Genomic DNA, 18,830 nt, shown 5'->3' with positions numbered 1-18,830 from the left:
TGCCCAGCTTCAGGCCGAGTCACAGGAAGGGGACCTGCTTATCAGATGCTGGGCTCTGGAAGGGCATTCTCTGGGGGCCAGCAGAGGGCTGGCCATACCTGTGGGCACCAGGAGAGGTAGACACTGCCACTCCCACTGGAGGGAAGCAGCTGAGCCCAGGCAAGACGTGGGAGGAGAAAGTGGCTTGGCCCTACCACACACACCGTGCCAGCCTCCCTGACTGGCCGCCTAGTCCTTAGACCCCCACCCCCAGCGGTGTCCACCATCTCCGAGGAGACCTGAGGTGTCTCCCAGCGTTGGAGGTCTCTATCCTTGGCTAGGCATGCTTCTCTTTTGTTTCACTTTGCTTTTGATTCTTCTTTATTATTTGAAAGGAAGAGTGAGCGAGAGAGGAGGGAGAGAATCTCCCATCTGCTGATTTACTCCCCAGATGGACACAACAGTCAGGCCTGGCCCAACTGAGGCCAGGAGCCTGGAATTGTGTCTGGGTCTCCCATGTGGGGGCAGGGTTGTGGGGATCGAGAGCTCTGGCTGGCTTGGAGGACCCCCTCAGCTAGACAGTCAAGGTTCTTATCTTCCGGGTGTGGGAACACCACCTAAAGACAGAGGCAGAGGTGATGGAAGAGCAAGATTTACTGGAAGGCAGAAGGGTGGCCCACGCCGGCAACCTCCAGAGAACTATGCCCGTGCAGGCTGGGGTCGTCCTCTTAGAGGGTGGGGACATGCTTGGGGCCTGATTGAAGACCCCAAAGAGACAGGATTTGGGGTAGGGCTGCAGTGCCTGGGGTGGTCTCCAGGAAGGTGTTCTGGCACCTGGAGTCTGACCTGAGGCTCAGCTGAGCTGTGCCGTGACGAGTGGGTGTGCCTCACCTTCAGCCCTGTTGGGTCCAAAGGGAGGTGATGAGATTTGAGCAATGCACATGGTGTGGGTGCTGGCCGTCCTCAGATTTCTTTTTTCTTTTTTAATGATATATTTATTTTGAAAGCCAGAGAGGGAAAGCCAGAAAGAGAGAGAGAGAGAGATCTTCCATCTGTTGGTTCATTCTCCAGATGGCCTCAATGGCCAATGCTAGGCCAGGCCAAAGCCAGGAGCCAGGATCTTCATCCAGGTCTCGCACGTGGATGTCAGGGACCTAAACACTTGGGCCATCCTCTGCTGCTTCCCACAGGCCACCAGCAGGGAGCTGGATTAGAATGGAGCAGCTGGGACACCCGCTATGCCACAACATCAGCTCTGTCAGCTCTTCATCCCTTCCTGACTCCCTGTCTTGTGTACATCCTCAGGGTCCCAAGCACTAGGGCTGTCATCTGTTGCTCTCCCAGGCATATTAGTCGGGAGCTGGATTGGAAAAGGAGCTGCTGGGACTTGAACCTTTGCTGCAGTATGGGATACTGGTGTCACAGGCGGTGCCTTAACCCTCTGTGCCACACACCTGTTTTGATTTCTCTGTCATAGACAGGTTTATCACAGAGCACCTGACAGTAACCCAGTTAACGAGTGGGTTACAGAGAAGAGACTGAGACACAAACAAGGACACTTGCAACAAGTTCCTGGGACACGATTCAGTGCAGAAACTTTTTGAAATCCATGCATTTCCCGGGTCTTGAAACAATTCATAGTTTGGAAAATGCATGGATGGAAAACCTATGAATGGATCTCAAAATGTTTTGCACCAAACATCACTTGTCAGTTAGATCCATTTTCCCACAAACACTTTGGGGTGTTCTCCTAGGAGTGCACTATTCAGAACAGCCCCAGGCCTGGCTCTGTCAAACCCTCTGACTCTCTTCACCTGCAAGCTGGTCAGGTGGTTGTCTCCTTGTTCCGTTCACGATCCTTGTCTTAGCGAACATCGAATGTCTTAGCATTCGATCACTGTTTCCTGTAGATACTCAAACCATAAACCTTATGGTTGATGTCACACACTACTGTCACTGCTGCACGTCACTGTGATGGTGGTGCCTGACATTATGCGTCTGTCCAGAGCCACAGGACACACGGCACCGAGGTGAGCCTCGTGTAACCTGTAGGCCATGTTGGCTGACAGCTGTCACACACGTGGCTGGGAAAGGACAAGGGGAAACTGCATTCTTCTGTTTCCTGCAAACCTGAAACTTCTCTAAAAATTGCCCCCCCAGATTGATTTATTTGAAAGGCAGTGTTATGGGGGGGGGGAGGGGAGGAGAGGCAGATTGAGACAATGAGAGAGAGAGGTCTTCCATTTGCTGGTTCACTTCCCAAATGCTGCCATGCCTGGGGCTGGGTCAGGCCAGAGCCAGGACCCAGGAGCTTCTTCCAGGTCTCCCACATGGTGGCAGGGGCCCAAACACTTGGGCCATCTTCCGCTGCTTCTCCCAGGCACATTAGCAAGGAGCTGGATCCAAAGTGGGGCTCCCAGGACTCAAACTGCCACCCACACAGGATGCTGGCACTGTAGGTGGCCGCTTAATCCGAGGAGCCACAGTGCCAGCCCCCGAAACGGCTATTTTTCAGAAGAATTATCCGTTACTGCACAGGAACTCCTTTCTAACTTTGCAGCCGGGCTGCTGTGGAATCCTCAGACTCTAGAAAAGGAGGTTCTCATCCAAACCTCTGTGCATCATGTGGGCATGGCAGGTGGGCAGGAAGGGAAGGGAGCCGAGGACGACCTACACCCTCGCTGTGTGCACCCCTCCAATCCAGTCACCTTCCCTGCAGACTCCCTGGCTGCAGGCGGCACGCCCACTCCTCACTCCTCGAAGCTCCAGGACACCTGTGGAGAGCGCCGCCTGCAGCCCCACCCCATGCCTGGCCTCCTCGGAGGTCTCACTCGGGCCCTGCGCTGAGCACTGCGCTGTCCTGTCTGTCGTGAGGCTGCCCACAGTCACTGCTAAGCGTCAGCTGTCCCTTTTGCTCCCCTGGTCACCTCTACCCGTGTCTCGTGGCTGTATTCTCACCAGTGAAGACAGGACCTGTGCAGAGTCTAGCTGGGGGTCTCTCCAAGGATCCCCATCCCTGCTACACCCAGAGAGGGGAGGTGACTGGCCCAGGGCCACCCAGCTGTTTAGCGTCCAGAGCCCAGAGGAGGCCTGTGTGATCCCAGAAGCGTTTCTCTCCTGCAGGCTCTGGGACTGCACCCTGGGGCCCTTCCTCCCGCCCCACACCCCCAGGCTCTGCCTTCTGTCTGCGAATCTGTCATGATTGGGTTTTCATGGAATGGGGTTGGCTCCTCTTAGAAACAGCCAGGAGTGCTCCTTTCAAAGAGGACTTCCTGGCTGGCTGTTGATCCAGCTTCCTGGACACCCGGAGCGGACACCCCGCCCCTGGCAGCCCTGCAAGGACGCCCAGGGCCGGTGGAGAATTCTGGCTCCTTGACTTGGCCAGCTGTCCTGTGGATGAGGCTTCTCTGCTGTCCCTCACGTGGCCAGTAGAAACTTACCGTGTGTCACACCAGTCTCATTCTCTGGCCAAACCTCTTATCTCCTGGGAGAAAGGGGAAGCTAATAAAACAGACCCCCGAGAGGCGGGGTTGCATGGCCCCTGAGCTGCGCGGCTCCTCCCTCACGACGATGTAGGCAGAGCTGCTCCCTGCCCTGAGGGAGATGATCATTCTACAATCCGTCCCCCCCAAGCCTCAGCTTTCCGGTGGTAAGAGGGTTCCGCCAGCCCTGCCTGATGTCGCACGTGTGAGCAGGTGATCCTGCGTCCCCGTTCTCTCAGCGCTGCTCCAGACCAAGGTCCAGGGGTCTTAGTGTGCGTCAGGAGGACGCTGGAGCAGGGAGCGGGGCTGCGGCTGGACGCCAGGGCCCCGAGGGGTGTGCGCAGCACCCTGCCAGGTGCCCACTGCTGCTTGGTTGTTGCTGAAGGTACTGAACTGCCAGCGAGCCATGGAGGCTACACAGCCCTGAACACAAGAGGAAGCGCCCCACTCCACGTGTGTGCAGGTGCTGGTGACCGGTTACTCAAGAGCGGCCCGAAGGCGCGTGCCGACTCCTTCCTTAGTCCACCCCGTCATTGGTTTTAAATAACCATCGTGTTGCGGTTTAGGGCAAAAATAGATTTGTTAAGTGCGGGTTCAGAACTCGGAAGCGTCAGCCACTGCGGCCACCGAGGCACTCCCAGCTCCGCCCTCTGCACCCCACCCACCTAAGCCCCCAGCCCCCGCCCGGCTCCGCCCCTGCACCCCACCCACCTAAGCCCCCAGCCCCCGCCCGGCTCCGCCCCCTGCCCCGCCCGGCTCCGCCCCTGCCCCTGCCCACCTCGCCCCCTGCCCCCGCCCCCGCCCACCTGGCCCCCTGCCCCCGCCCGGCTCCGCCCCTGCCCCTGCCCCTGCCCACCTCGCCCCCTGCCCCCGCCCACCTGGCCCCCTGCCCCCGCCCGGCTCCGCCCGTGCCCCTGCCCCTGCCCACCTCGCCCCCTGCCCCCGCCTACCTGGCCCCCTGCCCCCGCCCGGCTCCGCCCCTGCCCCTGCCTCCACCCACCTAAGCCCCCAGCTCCCGCCCGGCTCCGCCCCTGCCCCCGCCCACCTCGACCCCCTGCCCCCGCCCGGCTCCGCCCCTGCCCCTGCCCACCTCGCCCCCCCGCCCCCGCCCACCTGGCCCCCCGCCCCCGCCCGGCTCCGCCCCTGCCCCTGCCCCTGCCCACCTCGCCCCCCTCCCCCGCCCCCGCCCACCTGGCCCCCTGCCCCCGCCCGGCTCCGCCCCCTGCCCCGCCCGGCTCCGCCCCTGCCCCTGCCCACCTCGCCCCCTGCCCCCGCCCCCGCCCACCTGGCCCCCTGCCCCCGCCCGGCTCCGCCCCTGCCCGTGCCCCTGCCCACCTCGCCCCCTGCCCCCGCCCCCGCCTACCTGGCCCCCTGCCCCCGCCCGGCTCCGCCCCTGCCCCTGCCTCCACCCACCTCGACCCCCAGCTCCCGCCCGGCTCCGCCCCTGCCCCTGCCCACCTCGCCCCCTGCCCCCGCCCACCTCGACCCCCTGCCCCCGCCCGGCTCCGCCCCTGCCCCTGCCCACCTCGCCCCCCTCCCCCGCCCCCGCCCACCTGGCCCCCTGCCCCCGCCCGGCTCCGCCCCTGTCCCTGCCTCCACCCACCTCGACCCCCAGCTCCCGCCCGGCTCCGCCCCTGCCCCGCCCACCTCGTCCCCTGTCCCCGCCGGACTCTCCGCTGCGCCCACCCGCCTCAGATGGCGGGAGGCTGCGTGGCGCCGCTGCAGCGGTGCTGACCGAAGCCCCGCTTCATCCTCCCCGCTTCATCTCGGGAGCGCGGTCCCCGGCAGTGCCCGAGGCTGCCGGCCTCTTGATGACGTCACCCCACGTCAGCACCCTCAGTGACTCCAAGCACGACAGGTCCGGGGCTCGGGGCCGCCGCCTGCCGCTCGTTAAGGGGTGTGGGCAGGCACGAGACCCCCGGAATCCCCTCCACGGCCGCTCCCGCACGTATCCGCCTGTGCGAGCTTCGACGCACGAACGGGGCGGCTCTCCCCGCTCGCCCGCTGCCCAAGCCCACTCGGGGCCCAGTCCCCGCCAGTGCGCAGAGCCCTCGCAGGCCCGCCGGGCTCTCGGGTCCTGGGGTCTAAGCTGCCCCTCAGGGTGCTGGGGGTCTCCTCAGCTTCCCGCTGCACCGGTGCGTGGGTCGTCTCGCACACAGGAGACGGACAGCGAGCACGCGAAGCCCGGCACCGACGGCTCGGGGAACGGAGCCGCCCCGAGCGAGGAGCGCGGCGCGCGGCCCGCTGCCAGGAGGCCCCGGCAGGAGGCGCTGCAGGCGGCGGCCGCCCTGGTCGCGCAACTGCGCCGCTCTTGCCGTGGGCGGCGGCGGCCGCGCGGAGCCCGCTGGGGCGGGGCGGGTCACATGACCGCTCGGCTCCCCGGCTCGGCCGCCGCCGCCCGTCTCCGCCCGCGTTGCGCCGGGCCCCGAGCAGCCGTTGGGGTCCGGGCCGAGGCCCGCCCGTGTGGAAGCCGCCTCCGCCGCCGCGCCCCGGGTCGTCGCTCCGGCCGCCGCCATGCTGGCGCTCATCTCCCGCCTGCTGGACTGGTTCCGCTCGCTCTTCTGGAAGGAGGAGATGGAGCTCACGCTCGTGGGGCTGCAGTACTCGGGCAAGACCACCTTCGTCAATGTCATCGCGGTGAGCAGCCGGCCGGCGGCGCGGCGGGGCCGGGGTCGCGGGGTGGGGCGGCGGGGCCCGGCGCCTCCCGCGTCCGCGGCGGCCCAGCTCGGCGTCGTGGCCTGCGCGGGGCTCGGCGAGGGTCCACCCGCGCTCGCGGTGCTTGGGGGCCGCGGTCGGCCTCGGGTGCCCCGTGGGGGCCAGCTGGAGGCCGTGGTTTTCCCGCGGCCGCGGTCTGGCGAGCTGGTCCGCCCGCCTCCCGCGTCGTGCGCACCGCGGCGGAGTTCGGGGCCGGGTCGCTCGGGCCGCGGGGCCGCCCTCGGTGTTCGTTGGCCGGGGGCCCCGGGCTGGGCGGCTTGCGGACCGTGATCGCCGCCTCGCGCTGGGGCGACTGCGCCGAGGACGACGTGGGTATGGCCCGCGCTGGCGGGGCGGCCGGCCTGGGTCGCACGCCCCGGGGAGACGGGGCGGCGCCCACCCCCAGATGGCTGTGCAGATCCTCGGACTGGACGCAAGCCGTCCGACCGGTCTGGCGACAGGAGTGACTCAGAGGCCGCCGGAGGGCGAGCCTCTGCCGTGGCGGGTAGAGCGTCGGGGGTCCCGCCGGGGGTGCGCGCGGCTGGCGGGTGCGGCGTGGAGCTCGTGCCCTCGGAGCTGATAACAAAAGCGTGCGTGTGTGCTGGGTGCGGCCTTCCCCCGCGGCTGTCCGGCAGCGCCGTGGGCAGCGGAGTGGCGGCTGTGTCGGCCAGCCTCGGCGGACCTGTTGTTGGAGGTGGTGGCCTCGCACGTCGCGCCTGGCACGGCTCGTTGCTCCGACGCCGGGCGAGCCGGGTCTGAAGTGCGGCCCCGCCGCCTGGCAGCCCTTGCCTGCAGCCCTTGCCTGCTCCGCTGTTACATGATAGGTTTCCTGCGGGCTGGCGCCGAGGAGTGGGGAGGGGAGAGGCGAGGGACGGGTCGCCCGTTTCAGGAGGAAGCCTGGAGGGGCCGCCCTGGACCCTCCCCTGTTCCCCCGGACCGCGTCGCAGTCTGGATTGTGGGAAGTGAGCACGCCAGAGGCGGTTGGCCTTCCCCCTTTTTTCCCCCGTGAGATTATTTTAAGAAGAGCAGTTTCTGCAAAACTGTCGGGCTCGAAAGTGGGCTAGTTCGATTATTAACGTTAGACAGCTCTTTTTGGTTAGAATGGTGTGGACAGATTCTATTACAAGATCTATTACCGTAAAAATGTGAGTGACAAATGTGTTAATTAGCTTGATTTAATCGTTTTCTTTTTTAAAAATTTTTAATATTTATTTATTTGAAAGGTAGAGTTACAGACAGTGAGAGGGAGAGACAGAGAGGTCTTGCATCCACTCTTCACTCCACAAATGACCTCAACAGCCGGAGCTGTGCTGATCTGAAGCCAGGAGCCAGGAGCTTCTTCCAGGTCTCCCACGTGGGTGCAGGGGCCCAAGGACCTGGACCATCTTCCACTGCTATCCCAGGCCACAGCAGAGAGCTGGACTGGAAGAGGAGCAGCTGGGACTCGAACTGGCGCCCATATGGGATGCTGGCGCTGCAGGTGGAGGATTAACCTACTGTGCCTCGGCGCCGGCCCCTGATAGCTTTCTGTTGTGTGTGTCCACACACCACACTATCACCATAAATACGTAAATTACAATTTGTCAAGTAAAAACATTAGTTTTAAGAACAATCATACTTGACTGTGGCCTTTAAGATGCTGAAAAAAGTTTCTTTTAAAGATTTGTTTAAAGAGTTTGAGAGATAAGGAGATCTTCCATCCACTGGTTTGCTCACCATGAGACACCCCCCCCCCCCCAGGGGAGGGCACCTGGGCTAGCGGCGAGCCAGGAGCTGCTTCCCAGTCTCCCTTGTGGGTACCAGGTGCCTGGGTACTGGGGCCGTCTTCCACTGCCTTCCCGGGTGCATTAGCAGGGAGCTGGAGCAGAAGTGGAGCAGCCGGGACTTGAACTGGCGCCCACCTGGGAATGCCGGCACCACAGGCCGCTGCTTTACTCTCTACATCACAACGCTCACCTCAGAAAAAAAAGTTTAAATGCTAACTTGATCTATTTTTGTTTTTCCTTGTAAGCTCTATTTAGACATCAAGAGCCAGAGAGTGACTGAGACCGAGAGGGAGGCTGAGAGAACTCCCACCCCCTAGTGTACTCCCCAGATGGCCACAGAGGCTGGGACTGGGGGAGCCTGAAAAGTGAACCCAGGTTTCCCTGGTGGGTGGTGGCAGGAGTCTGGTTAGCCCTCAGTGCGGCCTCCCAGGGGCTGCGTCAGCTCCTCGGGAGCCGGAGCCAGAACAGCTGGAGCCAGGCTGGGACTCCAGGCGCTTGGATGTGGGGTACTGCTAGACCACATGCTTGCCCGTGGTCAGGGATTCTCACAGAACCTGTTAAGAGGAGACACAAGGCAGCTTAAAGATGATTTTAGATTTTTACATGGAAACAGTGTCCAAAAAATCAATTTAGCCTTACCTTAAATAAAAAAAAAGACTACAGTAGTCTCTGTAAAGTGCTTGCCTTACAGAATCAGAAATGGAGGTGGTTTGTGTGTCACTCGGAAAGCTGGCTGGTTGTTCAGAGTCAACACGTAACTTCCCAGCTGTGGAAGGCTTGTAGGTAAAGTCAGTTTTCCTTTTGTAAGCAGCATTTTTTTTTATAAACATCAAATTGAAACATCCCCACATCGGCCTTAAAAGTTAAGAAGGAGTTAATAGATGTTTAACTTATTCAGAAGGTTTGTGAGGTTGAGTTAGCGTGTGTGTCTGATTTATTCCAGTTCTAAAGATTAGGATGCTGAGCTACAGAGAAGTTCAGTCTTTGAAAAGTACAACTCTTAGGGTTGCCTGTAGAGACACTGGATGTACATAGTGTTCTTTTATTTGGGACATTTCAACAACAGATGTTACCAGTGTTAGGAGAATGAAATGCTGCACATCTCTCCTCTCTGGCGGGGATTGTGTAATGAGTCATGTGTCATGTGCGATGTATATTGAGTAATACTTATTTTTAACTGGGCTTTTTGGTTAGGTTATGATATGGTTATTAAGAAATATTTAATAGCATTTGCCAGTGTGACAGGATAAATTTCATAGACATTATGTCCTTTAAAATGAATAATATAAATACTCATCTGTAGTTTTGCAAATTGTTACTACCTGAAAGGTTAATTCAAAGAAAACTTTTTGCTGAGAATTAGGAAAAGAGCATACTTGGTATGTAGGAGTCTAAATCTAGAGTAAGTTTGTTAAGTGTGTGTAGGAGCTGTAATTAGTATGACCTTACCCTCTTACAGGTGCAGTTAGGAGATCTGAGGCTCAGTGAAAATCCTGGAGCTGAAAAGTAGCAGAGATAGAATCCCGAACTCGTGCCTGTGTTACTTTTCCTGTCTGCCTCTCTATTTTTTATGATTTAAATCTTCCTTATTACTTCTAAAGTTACTTATGTATTCATTTGTTTTCATTTTATTTGAGAGAGAGACAGACCTTCCGTTCACTGGTGTATTCCCAATGCCCATGATAGCCCGGGCTGGGCCAGGTTGAGTACAGGAGTGAAGAGCTGGCTCCAGTCTCCTACTTAGGAGGCAGGGACGCGGGCACTTGAGCTGGCACCTGCTGTCTCCCGTGGAAACTGGAGTAGGAAGTGGAGCAGGAACATGGCTGTAGGCGCTGCAGGTACGATGTGGTGTCTTAACACCTGTGCCACATGACCACCTTCACCTGCCTCTTGAGGTCCAGCTGAGCTTAGAGCCATAGTGCTGTGAATTGGGAGATCTTAATCCTTCAGACATCTTTTTTGTAGTAAGTTCTTCTTTGAAAAGATTTATTTTATTTATTTGAAAGGCAGAGTTTCAGAGAGAGAGGGAGAGACAGAGAACCGTCTTCCATCTGCTGGTTCACTCCCCAAATGGCTGCAATGGTTGGGGCTGGGCCAGGCCAAAGCCAGGAGCTTCTTCCAGATCTCCCACATGGGTGCAGGGACCCAAGCACATGTGCCATCTTCTGCTGCTTTCCTAGGTGCATAAGTAGGGAGCTGGATCGGAAGTGGAGCAGCTGGGACACAAACTGGCGCCCACATGGGATGTCAGTGCTGTAGGCGGTGGCTTACCCCACCACACAACAGTGCTGCCCCCAGTAAGTTCCTTTCTGAATTTCTATGAATAACATTGCAAATCCAGGCCTTGTCAGCATGTTCTTTCACATTATATATGGACATGAATAATGTGTCCATGTATTATATACGTGTTAGCATACACATGGAGATGAATTTAGGGATGGAGTGGTCCTGTGGAAAGCAGGAGTAATGGGATGAGTTTAGACATAAAATCACTGTGCAACAGGCATTGTTGTTGCTGAACCACCCTCAGTATATTTAAAAATCAAATATTATTTTATCAGTAACATATTTAAAAGTCAGAAATAGTTTTTGATTATATGGCTTATTTCTAAATTACTTCTGGATATGAATTGCAAACAAGTTTTTTTTTTTTTTTTTTTTTTTAAGATTTTTTTATTTGGAAGGCAGAGTTACTGAGAGAGAGAGACACACACAGAGATCTTCCATCCTCTGGTTCACTGGATCGGAAGTGGAGCCGCCGTTGCCCCTGAGGGATGCTGGCGATGCAGGCAGCAGCTCAATCCCCCAAAACAGTTTCTAAAGAAAATACACTGTGGGTCAAGTTTAGGTGTTGAACGTTTCTTTTTTTTTAATTTTTAAAAAATTTTTTATTTATTTTTATTTTTTTTTATTTTTTGACAGGCAGAGTGGACAGTGAGAGAGACAGAGAGAAAGGTCTTCCTTTTGCCGTTGGTTCACCCTCCAATGGCCGGCGCACCGCGCTGATCCGATGGCAGGAGCCAGGTGCTTCTCCTGGTCTCCCATGGGGTGCAGGGCCCAAGCACTTGGGCCATCCTCCACTGCACTCCCGGGCCACAGCAGAGAGCTGGCCTGGAAGAGGGGCAACCGGGACAGAATCCAGCGCCCCGACCGGGACTAGAACCCGGTGTGCCGGCGCCGCAAGGTGGAGGATTAGCCTAGTGAGCCGCGGCGCCGGCATGAACATTTCTAAAACTGGACTGCCAGAGCCATTGCTATCTTGAGGTGGTGTCTTCATCTGGGTCCAGGTGTGGCCTGGGAGGTGCCCTGCCATGTTTACCCCTCCCCCACCCAGCGTGTTTTTCATGTGGACCGAGAGTCTTAAGGCCAAGTGCTCTCATTATGAAGATGACACTGTACAGTAATGCATTTCAAAGGCCTGTCTTAGAGGATGCCTCACCACTTAATGGACATTTAAAATTTCTCATACCCTAAATGGATGCTCGCTTAACATGCATGCAAAATGCTCTATGCCTGCAGAGAGAGAGACTGTTTTTAGAAGACTTTTCCCACTGATTATCCTCGAAAAGCAGGCCTGCTAGTGAAATATTGAAAAAAATAGTATGAAGTAGGAAGAACCACTTGTCTGTTCTAGCATTTCTCCTTTTACAAGGTTTGGCTTGAGACTTTTTTTTTTTAAAGATTTTTATTTATTTACTGGAGAAGTGGAATTACAGACAGAGGGAGAGAGAGAAAGGTTTTCCATCTGCTGGTTCACTTCCAGGTGGCTGTTGTGTCTGGAGCTGGGCCTATCCATCCCAGGAGTTAGGAGCTCTGGGTCTCAGGTGCAGGGACCCAAATACTTGGGCCACCTTCCACTGGTTTCCCAGGTGCGTTAGCAGGGAGCTGGAGCAGAAGCGGAGCAGCCGGGACTTGAATTGGTGCCCATATGGTATGCTGGCATTGCAGGCAGCAGCCTAAGCTACTGCGACACAGAGCCCACCCCCATCATGAGTTTCTCTGTGGCTACAACCCCTTTAGATACCTTTGCGGTTATTCCCTTAGGATATGTCTTATGGATATGCCATAATATAGTTGGTTGTTCCTTGTTGGGCACTGGAGTGGTTTCCAGGGTTTTGCTGTATCATTTTAATCTGCATTTCCTGAGGATGAGTTCTGGAGTTGGCTTTACTGGGTCAAAAGATATGAACACATTTGAAGTCTCAAGGCCAAATCGCTTTCCAGAAAGTGCACGCCCACTGAGAGGGTCTGTGGACAGACTTCACAGGCATGTTGAACTTTGGGGAATCACTTTGTTCCTTGGTGTTTTTAACTTTATTGGTAAAGAACAGTTGCAGGGGTTTTAAGCTGAAGTTAGATACTGCTCTGATTCTGTGTCCGCTGTGTTTAAGATATTCTTACCATTTCGGTCACTCCCAAGACTGAAACTGCAGAGAAAGTATTTTTTCAGTTTTCTTTTCATTGGCTTTTGCAGGCAGATAGTGTGAGCATAGGTACAACTCACCCCCTTTAGCTGTCATGGTCCTGATTTACTGAAGTCTTAATGACGGGTTGCATGTTCCAGAATTCCACCCATTTCCATGTAGTCCTTCCTTAACCGCGGACCCGTTTAAGTGGGGCACTGCTTACTGAAGTTTGAATTTTTTGCTTAGAAATCACCTTTTGTAAACAAGATGCGTCGTAGACCACTTTTGGAAGCTATAGCTTATGTGTATTTTTAAAAATTCATAACTTGGGCATCGTGTAAGAATTGCTGATATCCTTTATGAACACATTTGATAAAAACAAAGGAAAAAATTGTCAGCCTGCTGGCTGAATATTCAGAATTAAATGATAATTTAAGGTGTTTGGTTTTTTTAGATATGGAAAAGCCAAAATTTAAATCTTCCATGAGTAAGTGTTTTTCTTTCTTTTTTTAAATTTTTTTTAAGATTTATTTTATTTATTTGAAAGAGTTACAGAGAGAGGTAGAGACTGAGAGAGAGGTCTTCCATCCGCTGGTTCACTCCCCCATCGGCTGCAACCGCCAGAGCTGCGCTTATCCGAAGCCAGGAGCCAGGAGCTTCCTCCGGGTCTCCTACATGGGTGCAGGGGCCCAAAGACATAGGCCATCTTCTACTGCTTTCCCAGGCCATAGCAGAGAGCTGGATCCGAACTGGAGCAGCTGGTTCTCGAATGGGATGCCGGCGCTTCAGGCCAGGGCTTTAACCTGCTGTGCCACAGGGCTGGCCCCTGTTAGTGTTTTTCTTAAAAAATAATTACAAACACAGGCCTTATCTTTTGTGGTATTTATTAAAGGTTACACTGTTTGTTAAATAGATTTTGAATCTAATTTCATAGTTTTCCCTGTTTGATATACTACAATGATAGCCTTATTTCATATCCTGAAAGGAACTTTTTTTTTTTTTTTTAAGTTGAAAAAATCAACAAAGCTTTAGGGCTTACTTAAAAATAGTTTCTAAGAATGAGAGTCTTTTTTAAAATTGTAATACTGGCAACATAAGTTTAGGTTTCAGGTTTCTTAGTAGTGACATTGCTGCTTGGAAATTGAGTCCTTTTGGGGCTGACACTGTGGTGTAGTGGGCTAAGACTCTGCCTGCACCGCTGGCATCCCATATGGGCACTAGTCTAGTTCTAGTCCTGAGTGTGTGTCTTCCAATCTAGCTCTGGGCTATGGCCTGGGAAAGCAGTAGAAGATGGCCCAAGTGCTTCGGCCCCTGCATCCACGTGAGAGATCTGAAAGAAGCTCCTGGCTCCTGGCTTCGGATCAGCTCGGCTCCGGCTGTTGGGGCCGTTTGGGGAGTGAACCAGAGGGCGGAAGATCTTTCTCTGTCTCTCCCTCTCTGTACCTCTGCCTCTCTAAATAAAGAAATAAAATCTTAAAAAAGAAAAGAAATCGATGCCTTTCCTCCTTAGCTGGGTTTTAGAAAGGTGATCACTGGTGAGGAACTTAGAGGGCAGAACAGTACTGAAGTATGTCTGTACAGTTTACTTGTAACAGTTACTTAGCGTCTCAGCAAGTATGGGAATCTATTTGGAGCCCGCGTTTGTTGGCGTATGAATGTGTTGGGTTTGGGTTTTTGTGGAGGATGTTTAAGTTAGGTGCCTTGGCAGTCAGCCACGGCCTGGAGATGGAGAGCCGAGCGCCAGGCTCGTCACGTCCAGGATGCCGACTCCCTGGCTTGTGTTTTTTTTTTTTGTCAGGATTTTCAGCTTCTCAGTGTTTGTTTCCTTATTTGTAAAGTGAGAATGAAATGGTGTCTGCCTTCCAGAGTTTTTGCAAGTAATATGTGTGATACCCTGGGAACATTTTTGAAAACAAGACACAAGAGAAGTGCTTCTGGAGAGTCCTCGCTCGGGACAGGGATTTCTATCTGTTTGGCTTGCTGATGTATTATTTGCAGTACCTGGAAAAATGCTTGGCACATGCTGGGTGCTTAAGTACATCTCCAAATTGAAAATACTTTTCAGAATACAAAATTATGGAGCCTGCATTTTGGTGCAGTGGGTTAACCCTCCGCTGCTGAAGTCGGCATCCTATATCAGAGTGTCGGTTTGAGTCTTGTGACTTGGCTTTCGATCCAGCTTCCTATTAGTGCATCTAGTAAGGCAGTAGATGGCCCATGTACCTGGGCCTCTGCTACCCACGTGGGAGTCTCCAGTGGAGTTCCTGGCTCCTGGCTTCCGCTTGGCCCAGACTTAGCTGTTGCCATTTGGGGAGTGATCCAGAGGATGGAAGATGGCTGTCTCTCTCTTCCTCTGTCATTTTCTGTTGCTCTGGCTTTGAACTAAATGAATCTTAAAAAAGCAAGCAAAAATTTATCTTTTTATGACCCCGTATTTGTGTTTCAGTGTGGAAGTGCAACCTGATGGTCAGAGTGAGGGTCTGGAGTGTGCCGTCATGGATTTGGGCATAGACCTGGCCGTGTCTCCCTCTCATAAATCTCTGCTTCCTCTGTTCCTCCGGGAAGTGGAGTGATCACAGCACGGCCTCCTGCAGTGGTCCTGAGGTTGGGTAGAGGGAGGTCCGCACCGTGCTTGGGCCCTGCTGGCGTGGAGTGAGCGCTCAGCAGAGGACGGCGCTCAGTCGTGCTCGACGCGGTTAGTAGCTTTCATGTGCAGTTCTTGCTTACATTTTGCTTAATTCTGCTTTGACTATTGGTAGCTTCTGTTTAGGAAGTAAGCTTTTTATTTGTTTAAATCTCGGGAAACGTTTGAACGTGTTTTCTCACGTTGCATTCGATAGCACAGATGGACTGATAGAATAAATGTTGCAGCCGCCGCAGGCAGGCCAATAATTTTTGGTGGCCTACTATTAGAGCACTTCCTTTTAGAAGACAGCATTAGATCTGATATATGAGAGTACTTTAAAAGTTCATGGAAAAGTGGAGTTAAAATTTAAGTTTATTTTGTTGCAAAAAATATTGAAATCCATTGTAGTTTTTTATAATATGCATTCTGCATGAACCTTTTGAAGTTAGTTTTTCTTCATCCTCCTCTTTTTTTTTTTTTTTTTCTAAGACGTACTATTTTATTTGAAAGGGAGAGAGGAAGAGAGGCAGAGAGGGAGGGACGTCTTCCATCCACTGTTTGTTCCCTGAATGGCAGGAGCCAGGAACTTCATCCTGGTCTCTTATGTGGGTGGCAGAGGCCCAAGGTAGAGGCCCTCTACCTTCCCAGGTGTGTTAGCTTGAAGCTGCGTCGGAAGCAGAGCAGCCGGGACTTGAACCAGCACGCTGATGTGGGATGCCGGTATTGCAAATGGCTCCTTAATCTGCTCCCGTGCCTCCTGCTGCTTCTTGGCCATGGTGTGATTAGGGTCTGTTGTAGGAGCCCTTGTGAACAGAGAGTTGGGAATAATGAGTCCTGCTTTTCCCTGTCACTGTTTCCACCGGCAGGGTGGTAGTCAGGTACCCTATCTGCTCTGTTCTTCAGGTTGCTGTAAGTCGTGGTGGTAACCTTAGGTCTTGCTGTTCAAGAGCGGTGCCTTCTCATACCTCGAGTTAGAACTCTTGGGCGTGCATCAGCGACATCAGTGTATAAGGAGTGCAGTATTAGGTGCTGGTTATAAATTCTCATCTTTGACCAGAATGCAGACAGACGATTTGCAGCTTTATGACGGGGAGGTGTAAAGGCAGACTGACTGCAGCAGGAAGAAATGAATGGCCTTTGGCATCGCTCCTGCCCTCCAGATCTCAGATGATCTATGGGTGCATGTGCTTAGTTTGCAGCTTTAAGCTTGATAAGATTGTGATACTGGTGTCTGTGCACTGCAATTTTTTACCTAGGGCATAAGATTAGAGTGGGCTTGAACTCTGTTGACAGCCCTGGGCAGGCTGTGTGCGTGAGCCTGGTGGCCCTGGCTGGCAGGGCCTCCGAAGACTGGCCTGAGAGAGCCGCCTCCTTCCCAGTGGCTCACCCTGAGATTGTCAGTCAAAGCTAGGCCTTCTTTTCCTGTTTCTTTTGTTGGAGAATGTTGTAATGGCAACACACATTTTATTTCTAAGTAGTTCTTACCAGATGAAAACCTAGGAAAACTGTTTGTTTTCCTCCATAATTTAGTTCTTTCACTCCAATAGCTGTTGGTTTCCTTTATGGATATTATTTCTTTGTTCAGTAGCTGACTTAAAAATTAGAAAAATGAAATATTTGTTTCTTAAAAAATAAAATCTGTATTCATGGTTAAAATAGTAGTGCAGGTGTCCAAATTAGGAAAATCATCTCAGTAACACTAAAATGGAATCACCGCTACCGAAGCTGATTTTAGATGCTTTTATACCCAGATATACAAGTACATGTTTTCTTGGTGATAGTGAGATGACCTTGGTGTGTAGATTCCAGGTGAGCTTGTCTAGTCTGCTTGGTTTATCCTCTAGGATGGCTCCTAAGCACCTCAAGTTCGTCCGTCCTTCTTTCCTTCCTTCCTTCCTTCCTTCCTTCCTTCCTTCCTTCCTTCCTTCCTTCCTTCCTTCCTTCCTTTCTTTCTTTCTTTTATTTTTTGACAGGCAGAGTGGACAGTGAGAGAGAGAGAGAAAGACAGAGAGAAAGGTCTTTCTTTGCCATTGGTTCACCCTCTAATGGCCGCCGTGCTGTGGCCGGCGCACCGCGCTGATCCAATGGCAGGAGCCAGGTACTTCTCCTGGTCTCCCATGGGGTGCAGGACCCAAGCACTTGGGCCATCCTCCACTGCACTCCCTGGCCACAGCAGAGAGCTGGCCTGGAAGAGGGGCAACCGGGACAGAATCCGGCGCCCCGACCGGGACTAGAACCCGGTGTGCTGGCGCCGCAAGGCGGAGGATTAGCCTAGTGAGCCCCCGGCGCCAGCTAAGTTCATTCACTTTCAAATAGAACTCCTGATCCCCACCTCCCCTAACCCAAGGGCTGACACCTACCCATATTTGGAAAACATTAAATCAATATGCTGTTTAAGGCTTTAATTTAAGGGTGGGGAACTTTTATTCTGCCAGGTGACATTTGGATATTTATAACATTCATGTACCATACACAGTTATCAGCTTAAGAATTAGCCGACTATAGAATTGGATTTTGAGTCCCCCCCCTGCAGCTGGGTAGGCAGGGCCAGCAGAGAGGTAGAGACAGAGACAGAGAGAGAGACAGAGAGAGAGAGAGAGAGAGGTCTTCTATCCACTGGTTCACTCCCCAAATATCGTAACGGCCAGAGCTGAGCCCATCTGGAGCCAGGAGCTTCCTCCGGATGCCCCGTGTGGGTGCAGGGTCCCAAGGAGTTGGGGCATCTACTGCTGCCTTCCCAGGTGCATCAGCAGGGAGCTGGATCAGAAGTGGAGCAGCCGGGACTGGAACCAGCACTGCAGGCTGGGGCTTTAACCCACTGCGCCACAGCACTGGTCCCTGTGGTTAGACTTTTGGTATTTGTGATTTTCTTTGGAGTTCTGTAAATGAAATCAGTGAGCCAAGTGGCTTAACCAGTTTTTTTTTTTTTTTTTTCGTTTAAAGATTTATTTACTTATTTATTTGAGAGGTAGAGTTACAGACAGAGGGAAAGACAGAGAGAAAGGTCTTCCATCTACCGGTTCACTACCCAAATGGCTACAATGGCTGGAGCCAGGCCATTCTGAAGCTAGGAGCCAGGAACTTCCTGTGGGTCTCCCATGTGGGTGCAGGGGCCCAACCATTTGGGCCCTTTTCGCCTGTTTTCCCAGGCCACAGCAGAGAGCTGGATCAGAAGAGGAGCAGTTGGAACACAATCCCATATGGGATGCTGGTGCTGCAGGCAGAAGCTTAACCTACTGTGCCACAGTGCCTGCCCCAGTTTGACCACTTTTATTAACCTTTGAATTTTCCTATCTTATCTGTTTTAGATTATCATTTTTAAAGGTTGTTTATTTCAGAAACAGTGAGGGAGAGAGAGGAAGAGACAGATGAGAAGAGAGAGATCTATCTGCTGTCTACTCCCCTGAACACCTGCAACAGTCAGGGTTGGACCAGGCTGAACAAGGAGCTAGGCACTCATCCTGCTGTCCCTGTACGTGGGAGGATCCCTAGTACTTGAGCCGTCATTTGCTGCCTTTTATTGTGCACATCAGCAGGAAGCTGGATAGGAGGCAGATGCAGGGCTTCAACCTTGGAATTTGGCTGTCCCAAGCAGTGGCCCAGCCTGTGGTCCACTTGTACCATAAGTCCTCGCCCATAGCAGATGATCTTCCTAAATTGGAGTTGATCATACTGGGGCAGGCATTTGGCTCAGCAGTTAAGATGCTGCTTGGGGCGTCCTCATTCCACGTGGGAGAACCTGGCCTTTCCGCTTAGATCCAGCCTGCTAATGCACACGCGTCCTTCCTGCTAATGCACACGCTTCCTTCCTGCTAATGCACACGCTTCCTGACTGCTAATGCACACGCTTCCTTCCTGCTAATGCACACGCTTCCTT

At 53.6% G+C, this 18,830-nt stretch overlaps 1 protein-coding gene across 3 annotated transcripts in view; it reads left to right on the top strand.

Annotated features, from left to right (window-relative positions):
* The first annotated feature begins 5,822 nt into the window (after positions 1-5,822).
* The window catches only part of ARL8B (ARF like GTPase 8B), a 46,673-nt gene continuing 33,665 nt past the window's right edge, over positions 5,823-18,830 (top strand). For 2 of the 3 annotated variants that reach the window (XM_089305664.1, XM_051831924.3), the window contains exon 1: positions 5,823-6,098. In XM_089305664.1, coding sequence (XP_089161790.1) covers positions 5,976-6,098 — 123 coding nt within the window. In that variant the 5' untranslated portion in view covers positions 5,823-5,975. Of the gene's footprint in view, positions 6,099-10,109; positions 10,219-18,830 lie in introns of those variants that run through there. The other variant, XM_089305663.1, reaches the window with a different exon arrangement.

Source organism: Oryctolagus cuniculus, chromosome 10, assembly GCF_051225735.1.
Source record: "Oryctolagus cuniculus isolate XC-2025 breed Fujian yellow rabbit chromosome 10, ASM5122573v1, whole genome shotgun sequence".
Lineage (NCBI taxonomy): Eukaryota > Metazoa > Chordata > Mammalia > Lagomorpha > Leporidae > Oryctolagus > Oryctolagus cuniculus.
Note: the sequence above shows the minus strand (reverse complement) of the source record. Positions and strands in the feature narration are given on the sequence as shown.